Source organism: Carassius auratus, chromosome 7 (genome assembly GCF_003368295.1).
Source record: "Carassius auratus strain Wakin chromosome 7, ASM336829v1, whole genome shotgun sequence".
Taxonomy (NCBI): Eukaryota; Metazoa; Chordata; class Actinopteri; order Cypriniformes; family Cyprinidae; genus Carassius; species Carassius auratus.
Genome location: NC_039249.1, coordinates 28,969,604 through 28,980,941, shown reverse-complemented (window position 1 = coordinate 28,980,941; position 11,338 = coordinate 28,969,604). Strand labels below are relative to the sequence as shown.

At 39.5% G+C, this 11,338-nt stretch overlaps 1 protein-coding gene across 3 annotated transcripts in view; it reads left to right on the top strand.

Annotated features, from left to right (window-relative positions):
- The first annotated feature begins 1,161 nt into the window (after positions 1–1,161).
- The window catches only part of sec24d (SEC24 homolog D, COPII coat complex component), a 31,144-nt gene continuing 20,967 nt past the window's right edge, over positions 1,162–11,338 (top strand). Inside the window, exons 1-9 of one of the 3 annotated variants that reach the window (XM_026268340.1) lie at positions 1,211–1,295; positions 2,495–2,535; positions 3,039–3,239; positions 3,490–3,592; positions 3,682–3,824; positions 3,913–4,164; positions 5,632–5,786; positions 5,869–5,980; positions 6,076–6,203. In XM_026268340.1, coding sequence (XP_026124125.1) covers positions 3,089–3,239; positions 3,490–3,592; positions 3,682–3,824; positions 3,913–4,164; positions 5,632–5,786; positions 5,869–5,980; positions 6,076–6,203 — 1,044 coding nt within the window. In that variant the 5' untranslated portion in view covers positions 1,211–1,295; positions 2,495–2,535; positions 3,039–3,088. Of the gene's footprint in view, positions 1,296–2,494; positions 2,536–3,038; positions 3,240–3,489; positions 3,593–3,681; positions 3,825–3,912; positions 4,165–5,631; positions 5,787–5,868; positions 5,981–6,075; positions 6,204–11,338 lie in introns of those variants that run through there. The other 2 variants (XM_026268339.1, XM_026268341.1) reach the window with 2 other exon arrangements.

The window sequence follows — 11,338 nt, the reverse complement described above, 5'->3', positions numbered from 1 at the left end:
TTTTTTAACTGTCTAAAACTGAGATTTGTTTATTCCTTTGTTTGTTTGTGGAACCCTGTCCTCAGATGTAAAAAATAAAAAGGCAAGCTATTCTTGGAACAAGTTGGGACATACAGTATATGTTGGTCAAACTAACAAATCATGTTAGCTTTCCACTTTTTTATATTGCTGAAAAGTCTATAGTATATAGTATAATGCATTTTAAATGCAATTGATTTTAGAACAAATGTTTTCTAACTATTTCATATTTACATTATTGTTTTCATTGTGACTATGGACAGCAGCATTTCCCACTACACTTTTAGTGAAGTCAGTTATTGAAGTCTCACAGAACTAGAGCCAAAGGAGTGTCACTGTAAAACAAGATGTTGATTAACTAATTAGATCAGATTAAATCAATCAGAGGGGCAAAACCAGAATATTTAACAGGGCTAATGCCACTGTTCATATATCTAGGAGGCAATAAAGATCAGCACTAATATAACCTTCTTATTATATCTTATGTTCCTTATCTTATGTACTTGCAAATAATATAACAAGGAGATAAAAGTCCACTTATGGGTATTACCTTAGAATCATTTTTAAATAAAATGTACATAAGTTACACTTAAAATCATTGTTTTAATAACCATTTTGACATGTTTTAAACAAGTACACATACACTGATGTGTTTACATACTAAAGCACATGTAAATAATTTTAATTACATATAAGGCAAAAAAAATAAAAAATAAAAATCGCTATATTGCAACTCCCTCAATACAAATATTTTTTAATACATTTTAAATACATTTCAATAGCAATGATATTAAACTACCTTTCAGTTCACCACCAATACATTCAGCAGTACAATTTAACAATCATTTCAAACATAATTGTGAAAAAAAGATGTACAGTCCTGCTTAAGTCGGTCAAAAAAGTAGCCTACTCTTTACTATAACCTAATGTTTTTCCATTGTGACTTTGATACTCTCACATGCAACCTACATTGTGGACAAAACCAAAGAACAGAGAAATATGCACATGATTGAATACTATTATCACGTTTTTTTATTTGCAAGAATTAGATCAGAACGAGCGATGTGCTGCTTCTCTGTGAAGGCCAGCCCAGAATGGCGTTTAATGCACACATCTGTCTCCTTGCTGACGCAGTGGCTCCCCTCGGCGTGCGCATGCGCAGAGGCGGCAGCTGCGTGACGCTCCGTGACAGCGGCGCTGTGCTGGAGTTTGACGTGGCACTCTCGGCACGCGATTCAACATCAGCAGAGGAAAGGACGCAGCTCATCCTCCTCCAGGTGAGTCTCTATTATGTTGTTATGTACAAGCAAACTAACAAACTAAAGACGGTTTTTGAAAGACAACCTTATTTTGACAGTAGTCTCTGAGCGTCACTATTCATATAACGTTACTGTGTAAATATATTTGTACGTTTGGCTTGTACAGAATGCCAGTTTCCGTCTCCAGCAGAGAATATTTCGTAACTTTGTTTCGCCGGCAGCTGGTCCACACTCATTATTATCTGCACATCGATCCTCTCCATTACCTGTGTTAAAGTCTGCAATATGGACTTTATTCAGTAAAGTGAAACGTTGCAGGTCTGTCATAACGGTCTGTGACGTGGCAGTTCAGAGCAGTGACGAGACGACTGATACTGTACATTCACGCATAGCATATCTGCTCTGAATATCGTGTTTGTTAGATGATGTAAATGAAATATTATCTTACCCTGACAATTACTAAAGGCCTCTTGTAGAAATACTGACTTGTTGTCTTAAGACAGACCAATCATTTTAGAGAAAGGACAGCCAAGTGTTCGATTTAGAGGATTTTTTATTTAATAAACCAGGACAATGCTTTGGAATTTTTTATTTATTAATTATTATAATTATTTTGTATTATTATTTTTTTGTTTTGAGTTGTTTTCAAGCACTGCTGTGTGAAATATGCAGTATATAGATAGTTAGTTTATTTGCATAAGAAATGGTTTACTGGTTTATTTGTTATAAACACAAAGTATGAAACACTGTTTAGTTTATTATGGGAAATTCCCTTCATGAACTTCATTCTTGTTTTTGTTATCAGTTTTGTACAGCGGAGTGTTTATGTTGCATTTTATGTAGGCCTAATGATTTCATTTTATTTATTTACAACATTGTTTTGTTGCATTTTTTTAATTAACTTTACATCATAATCTGACCTTTTGTAGTTGGAATATTAAAACCAGTACATTTTTTTTTATAGTTTAATAGCTTAAATAGGTTGGTAAATAACCATTACATGATGTAACATCATATACAGTAAGAAATTTAAATTAAACAGATGCCATAAAGATGTCCATTTCAGTACATTGCCATAACCTCATTATTTACGATGGAGTTATACAATTATTTAATTTAAAGGATGAATACAATAGTCAAGGCATTATATTTACATTTTGTATGTACCGGTATGTATTCTTGGCCGATTGTGTTATCATAAATGCCTCTTATCTCAGTCCAGTGACAAAGTTCCTGATCACACATGCTTTGGGTTGAGGTAAGCATATCAGGGAAAGTCTAAACTGTAGAAAACATCTCATTATCTCATCATTTTACAACAAACTGCTTCAGGGGTTCATTTACGTACTCTACAACCTTTTAAAACGTGCACCTTGTATTCATGGTTTAATCATCTTTTGTCATGCTTACGGAAGTAACACTTATTTTCATGTGTACTAAATTGCAACTTAAATTGTAATCACAAAGTTGGTATTACAAGTATGTATTTAAACACATGGAATATAAGTTTCTATAGAAATGAAGTTTAAGTATATTTTATTTTACCAATAATGCTTGTTAATAAATTCAGCAGTACTTTAACCATATTTCAAAGACATTAGAAATAATAATAAATTTACATAAAAAGATAAAGTCCTACTTTAGTGGATAAAATGCACTGTTAAGTTAATCTAATTACATTTAATATCAATTTAAATCATAAGAAGTTTCAAATTGCACACATATAAAGTAGTTCTAATTCACCCCCTTCTTCTATTCCAGGTCACCATTTTTTTCTCCCAGACTGGAATGATAAGAGGTATAACGGTAGGATGAGTCAGCAAGGTTATGTTGCCACCCCTCCATACTCCCAGGCCCAGGCTGGGATGGGGGGATACCCTGCAGGTTTTGGGAACCCTCCACCTCAGTCGCATTATGGCACCTATGGATCTCCACCACAGGGCTACTCCGCCCCTCCGACAGGTAAAGAGAATCTTTTGATGAGTTCTGTTCTAAAACTGCCAAATTATATCTCATTCCTATGATATAGGAGCTTCAGCACCGCATGAGCTTAAATAAACAAACAGGGTCAACCCTTTATGAAACTGCTTTTCATTATAGTGTCAGCTGTCCCTGTATCCTCTGTAGTTTATATGATGGAATTAATTTGATCACAGTTTAATCTTCTCACATGCTGCTTAAGAACATGTAAAGGCGAATGCTGTTTTTCCAGGTGTGCTCAAGCCTCCTGCCTCCTCTTCTTCTGGGATGCCTCCACCACCGGTATCCAGCCAGTATGGTGCTAACATTCAGCAGAATGGGGCCCATCCCCACAGGTGAATACTGTGTTCAATGTGATGAAACATCTCTGAAATTGCAATTTTTTGTATTTTTTATAATATGTGTTTGTTTGTGCTCTCGGCAGTTTCCCTCCTCCTGTTGCTTCAGCTCCTTCCATGTCTCCTTATGGACAGCCTCCTCAAAGTGCTTTTCATAGTATGGCACAAGCCCCGCCTCCAACTCAACAGCTGACCAATCAAATGAGTGCTATGAACATTGGAGGATATGGTACGTTAGATGGCATTTTATGTTGATTTTGAAGTAAACTGACTAACTTTTCGAAGCCCGGTTTATAACCATGCACTGTTATCTTTAGGCCAAAGGCCCATGCAGTTACCACAGTCTCCTTCCAGTTCAGCAGCACCACAACAGTTTCAAACTTCGCCACCTGCAGCAATGGGACATCCGCCCCTTTCTCCACCAGGACAGCAGCCGCTCTCTCTCGGCTCTCCTCCACCAATGGCCACGATGGGGTCTGTGACAGCTCCGCCAATGGGAATGTCTGGCCCACCTGGACCAGGTGTCCACCAACCACCACTGGGACCCCAAGGATATCCACAGCAACCAGGTAAAAACTAGGAAATTTTGCACCAGTGATAAAAAAAAAAGTTCAGAAGCTTATACTTGTGACCTTGGACCACAAAACCAGTCATAAGGGTCATTTAAACTGATATTTATACATTGTCTAGAAGCTGTATAAATAAGCTTTCTATTGTCTGTTATGATTGGACAATATTTTTGTCTGTGATACAACTATTTGAAAATCTGGGGGTGTAAACAAATTATAATAATATAAAATCGCCTTTTAATTTGTCCAAATTAAGTTCTTAGCAATGTATGTTACTAATCAAGAAGCTTTGATATATTTAAAGTAGGTAATTTATAAAATATCTTAATGGAACATGATCTTTACTTAATATCCTGATGATTTTTGGCATAAATAATCGATAATTTTGACCCATACAATGTATTGTTGGCTATTGCTACAAATATACCTGTGCTACTTCTGACTGGGTTTGTGCTCCAGGGTCACATTTAAAGGTGAAGTGTGTCATTTTTGACAACCTTTTACACTTCCACAAGATTTGAATAATTAATGGAGTCATGAACTGCCTCTTTTTTTTTTTTTTTTTTTTTTTTTTTTTTTTTTTTTTACTGTTCTCTAAGGGTCCACTTATAACGTCATAATTTAGAAGTAATAGGCTATTTTGCATCCTGTTTTTGACCCTTCATCAGAGTGCTTTGTTTGAACAGGCGTGTCAGATTGTAGACTCTGAAGTAACACCCACTGCTATGATTGTCTATGTTTGACTGTCTACGCCCTTCACAAATGGACACTGCTGTGATTTAGGTTAAAAAGACATAAATTCTCAGTACATTTCAAACAATCTGTTTAACAGAAAAAGCAATAGGGATCATGTAATAAAAACAGAAACTCACACTTGCATTGCGACATTACTATCGGATCCAATATAGTCGGCACAGCGTCGTCTTTTATTTTCAATCTTTTTGAAGATCCTACGTTGAATTGTGCCTTGTTTGTGAATAAAGTACTGAGTGGAAATAAAGTTCATCTATTCTTTCTTAACGTTGGGTTAAAATTAAAGGCAATAAAAAAAAAATAAAAAAAAAAAAAATTCCCCAGCTTGGCCCTGTCTTCAGAGCCATCTTTATTGTTTAGTTTCTGCATAGATCTGCAAATTTCGCATCTCTCCTAAACACTACATGCATGAATCTGTGGGCGGGGCTAAATAGGCAGTGATGTTGTTGAACTCCTGCAGAGGCGGTGCTTATCCACACTATAACATCATAGAGCAGAATATTCCTCAAGCTGTCGTTTTGCCAGACTGCCTTCAATATAAGCTGTTTTTAGACTGACTAACTAAACTAACTGTATGTGAGTTGTGTTAACAGAATACATCTTTATGTTTTCACTTGCATTTGTGGTGCAGAAATTACACAGCTCACCTCTACTCTGTATTTTCAGAGGCAAATGTTGACTAGCTTAAGTAACTCTTTTTGTTCTGATCTGAAGGGAGCCCAATGTCAGGCCCCTATGGTGCGCAAATGGCAGGACCACAGATGGCAGGGCCACAATCAGGCGCTTTCCCAGGAGGCTTTCCTGGAGGTCCAGCACAAATGGCAGGCCCTCCTCAAAAGAAGTTGGACCCCGATTCCATTCCAAGCACGGTAATAACAGGCAATGCATGCTACTTTGTAGTGTATAATTATTTAAATTTGTGTACAAGGTACACTGACTTGTCTGTTGCAGACGCAAGTGATTGAGGATGACCAGGTTAAGAGAGGAGGCCAGGTGTACGTCACAAACATCAGAGGTCAGGTGCCTCCACTGGTCACCACAGATTTCACAGTGCAAGATCAAGGTGAGCATGGGAACTGTCTTTGCACTTCACTCCTAATATTAGCCTAAAGGTGCTTTTGTTTAATATAGTAAACGTTTGTTTTTTGCCATTTAAAGGGAATGCCAGCCCAAGGTTCATGCGGTGCACAACATATTCCTTCCCCAGTACTGCTGACCTTGCAAAGCAGTGCAAAGTGCCTCTGGCAGCCATCATCAAGCCCTTCGCCAACGTACCCAAAAATGAGGTAAACAGCATTTCTCAGTTCTTCAGTTTTGAGTTTATATTTTTAATTAAGTTTTAAGTTTATTCATTTAGCAGACATGAACTGCTACGTGAATCTTTTTCTAAGGAATATTTAGTATTTTTTCCAATGCAATTAAAATGTACAAAAACATGTCATGGGGAAATATATAATATTTATAATGTGTATATATAAGTATATAATGTTTAGCTCTGTAAAATACTTATACATATGTTCCCTATCTGTGGGTCACTACGAGTTATGTCGAACAACATATGGGGTCTCATTTGGGAGGCCAATCATCTCTGAGTTTAAGAGAAAACGCCAATGAAGATTGGCTAGTGGATTTAACATATCTGAGACTCCCTGTGCCAACGGGTATAAAGGGCGACAGGTGCATCCACTCATTAGATTTTTGCTTCGGAGCCGAGTGGTTGTATGAAAGCTGTTATACTCCACAAAGCCATTCATCTGCTGTGTGTCGGGAAGCTGTTTTAGTTGGCGGTACGGCGCAAACAGCAGTGTCCCTTTCAGCGATTCCCCTGGGCGCTTCAACTAAAAGAGCAGATTTCCTTAAAGAGCAAATCACGGACTATTCACGTCTTTTTACAGACGCCGTTTCGTCTGTGTCCTTCTGGATGCGGTCGTTTCCTGTTCTCTGACAACAGCCACGAGCGTGTCTTCCGTGTCTGGGCATTCAGCACGCTGAAGACACATTCGTGGATGGTTAATGCACGCATTGCATGTTTGACCAGGGCAACGCTGCGATCGCGTCTTTCCTTTCTTAAAGGGAAAGGAGCAGAACCCTCTGTACCCGTTCCAGTTTCTCTGCCACGAGCAGAGGACCGGCGGCTAGTGCTCTGGGAGATTTGAAGGTGACAGTGAGAGCTTCTCTGCCAGGCCACGTCCCACGGATCTCTTCCCCATTTCGCAGTTTTGGTCCTGTGCAGCTGCTGGATGATTTTGTTGGGCTTTCTTATGGGTCATTCAGTTTGCCGCCGGGGATCAGATGTCGATTGCCACATATCTGGAGTTGCTAGCAGTGCATCTAGCTTACGGCAGTTTCGGCCGCTGTTGCTAGACAGGCACTTGTTGGTCTGCATGGACAACACTGCGGCTGTTTCATTCATCAACCGACAGGGCAGTCTACGATCACGTTGCATGTCGAATGGCAACTCCATCCCCAGACGGTCCAGCTGATCAGGAGTCGGTTCGGGGGAAGCCCAGGTAGACCTGTTTGCTTCCCACTAGTCCTCCCACTGCCAGCTGTACTGTTCCCTGTCCCAGGCCCCCCAGGGCACGGATGCACTGGCACAGTGCTGGCCTCTGGTGCTACACAAGTATGCGTTTCCCCCAGTGAGCCTGCTTGCACAGATGCTGTGCAAGGTCAGGGAGGACAAGGAACAGGTCCTCTTGGTTGCGACTTACAGGCCCACCCAGACCTAGTTTTCGGAACTCATCCTCCTCGTGACAGCCCCTCCCTGTTGCATCCACCTGAGGAGGGACCTCCTCTCTCAGGGGTTGGGCACCATTTGGCACCCACGTCCAGATCTTTGGAATGTCCATGTGTGGTGGTGGTAGACACTATCAATCAGGCTAGAGCCCCCTCTATGAGGCAGGCCTATGCTCTGAAGTGGAGTCTGTTCACGAATTGTTGTTCTTCTCACCGAGAAGACCACCGGAGATGCTCAGTCAGAGTCGTGCTTTCTTTCCTGCAAGAAAGGTTGGAAGTGTATGTGGCTGCCCTGGGGAGGCATGACCTGATCGTTAGGTTCCTGAGGGGTGCCAGAAGTTTAAATCCTCGTAGGACACCTGTGATTCCCTCCTGGGACACCTCTATTGTGCTGGCGGGACTTCAGAGGGGTCCCTTTGAGCCGCTGCTTTCAGTTGAGCTTAAGTTCCTGTCTCTCAAGACAGCGCTCCTGGTCGCTCTCACTTCCATCAGAGGGTTGGGGACCTCCAAGCATTTTCGGTAAGTGAAGAGTGCCTTGTGTTTGGGCCAGCCTACTCTCACGTTGTCCCGAGGCCCCGGCCTGGATACATGCCCAAGGTTCCCACCACTCCCTTCCGAGACCAGGTGGTGAACCTGCAAGCGCTGCCCCTGTAGGAGGCAGATACAGCCTGATACATTGATACATTGCTGTGTCCCGTAAAAGAGCGATTCACAGAGGTTAGCTAGTGGATAGTGGATGCCATCCCCTTGGCATACCGTTCCCAAGCCGAACCATGCCCCCTGGGGGTGAGGGCCCACTCCACACGGAAGGTGGCCTCCTCCTATTCGCTGGAGCACGGTGCTTCTCTGGCAGACATTTGTCGAGCTGCAGGCTGGGCGACACCTAAGACCTTCACGAGGTTCTACAACCTTCACATAGAGCCGGTTTCTTCCCTTGTGTTGGGTAACAGGTAATTGGCGGGAAGGGCTGGCTGGGTGTCATGCTTGCTGTGCCATTCCCCCTAACATGGGGATGCGAACGCCTTTCTTCTCCCAATAGAGTTCCTCACTTGGCGTACACTGGTCGAGCATCCTCCAGCACCCTTTGGCGGTCAGACTTGCCGGAGCAGTCTGTTGCCAGGCCAAGTTAATCCTACAGTTAATCCCATATGTGTTTTCTTCCAAGGTAAGGTTTCCCTCTTGGCAAACCCGTGTCTTCCCCTGACAGACCCATTCTATCAGTCTCTTCTGGCAGCTGTTCCATCCCTACTCTAAGGTAGGACCTGCCTCAGAGACCCTTTCCATATGTAGTACTGCCCCCTGGGTCAGTCCATATCAGTATCCCCACATGTCACCTCCCTACGGGTAGGATGTGGTCTCCGTAACGGCCTGTTCCTAGGTTCGCTTCTCCATTGTCTTGCCAAGCTGAAAGAACAAATAGGGAAGATTTGAAGCAATCTTTCACCGAAGGTTGAAATCCCTTCCACTAACTTTGTGTGGGCGGAACAGCAGCGCAGCCTTCTCTAGCAGCGATGTACTCACCCTTTGGCCCCTTGGTACCAAGGTCAGTGAGTTTGCGCTGGGGCTTTGGGAAGGTTACGACCTTAAGAACAAGTACACTTAAGCATGCTTTTAGAAAGAGTAATTATTACAAAAGAATCATATATTTTAAAATAATACACTTAAGTGCAAACTGAAAATAATGTTTTAGGCACTTAATTGCATTTGCAATTAAATGAAAATGTATTATAGAATAGTTTAAATGTATATTGAATGCAATAAGTTGAATTTGATGAGTGCTTTTTTTGACCCACTTAAGTATGTAATGTAAGAAATGTAATTTCAAATAAAATACTATGGTTAAAATGATAATCAAGTAATTTACAAATGTTTTAGAATGTTAAACATTAAAATAAGTGTACTTTTTTTAAAGCATGACAAAAGATAACGATAAAATAATGATAAAGAACCTAACGATACAAAAAGATAATGATAAAACCTAACGATTTTATAATGTGCTTTAACGTAAAACTTTAAACATAAAGTTAAAAGTTAAAAGTTCACTTTAAAAAAAAGTTTTGAGATACATGGTTATGTACTCTCTTTAAGTCTACTTAAGTGGCCTTTCATCTTATTACACTTGCATTATCTGAAAGTAAAGTTTTTAAAAACATGCTTTTAAGATTTGAAGTACACTACATGTGCACATTCAATACAATCAAGTGCTTCTTTTTCATAAAGGATATTAACAGCATAATTTTTTTTCCCCAAATTAACTTTTAACCATATGATTTTCCTTTCGTGATACCCAAAAGGAATTTATAGGAACGTTTTGGAACACTTTATTAAAAATAACCCTGTGTCCTTGTTACACATGCTACTTACTAGTATAATAATAACAGATTATGCATAATTACAAGCAAATAACCCCAATACAAACCCTAACAATAAAGTAAGTAGCCTACATGTACAATAGTTAATTTAATATTACTGAAATATGGACTTACACTGTAACAAGGACACCTTAAAATAACATGTAACCACTTAAGTTTTTTTAGGTACTCTGTTCTATACACACACACACACACATAAACATTTGAATGAAGACCGGGACTGTCAGTCTCCAAAAAATAACAGGAAAAACACAATAAAAGTACCATTACATTTTGTCCATGTGACTTGTGTACTGTATTCACAATCTTTTGAAGTCATACCATAATTATTATTATTTTTTTTTTTTGCTAAACTTCTCTTTTTATGTTACATTTAAAAATGAAAATCAGACATGTTTGGAACAATATAAGGCTGAATGAATCAACCTGTCTTTGTTGTTGTCCATGGTGTTATCTTTGGAAATGACTGCCTTTGGAATATAGTCATACTCTAATTCGTGGGTGTCCCCTCAGTTTATTTTGTCAGTAGTTTAATAGTGGTTTTGGTGCCTTAAAGACTTGTTTAACTCTGGAGTCTCTCGCTTTACCCTTCATCATTATGCTTCAGAGCCTTTTTAGGAAATGTTAGTATTCTCATGAGAGGCTAATTAGTCTCCAAAGAGCACGTCAGAGGAATAGTTTATTGTGCTCTCAAATAAAGGAGGACATTAATCCACATTTAAGGCACAATACACTGCAAACAGTTTTGATTTTGAACTATGTGACATTGCAGCATCTATGAGCCAAAGTTAATAAGCTCATTTATATATCCATTTCCTCCTTTCACCTTAATAAAAGCTCATCGGGTAACACTTTAGATTAGTTGATATTGCTAACATATTGCTAGCATATTGGGTGTTTATTAATACTTATAAAGCACATATTAAGGCCTTATTCTAGATCCCTTAAGCCTACCTCATAACTAAACATGCCTATTTCAACAGCTGGATTTTATTGTGGGAAACTCTTAGTTAATAATAAATGTGTTTTCTCTAATCTGAAGTATTACCAATTATCATCTCGGATAGCTCAGATTTTGCAGTGGCAACTTATTAAAATGAATTCCACCAAAGAGCAAAAACTACTGTAAGTCCTTGAAATTTGTTTTCTATTTATCCAAAAAAGGATTGCTTGCAGAAATATGTTATATGTGGATGGAAGCAAGTGCAAAATCCTCCTTTTTTCTTTTTAGTTTAGAAGCTGACTGAGAACTTTTAATGTAATTGAAACTTAATGATCTCAGGGCAACCATTTTATTTTATTTTAATATCTAT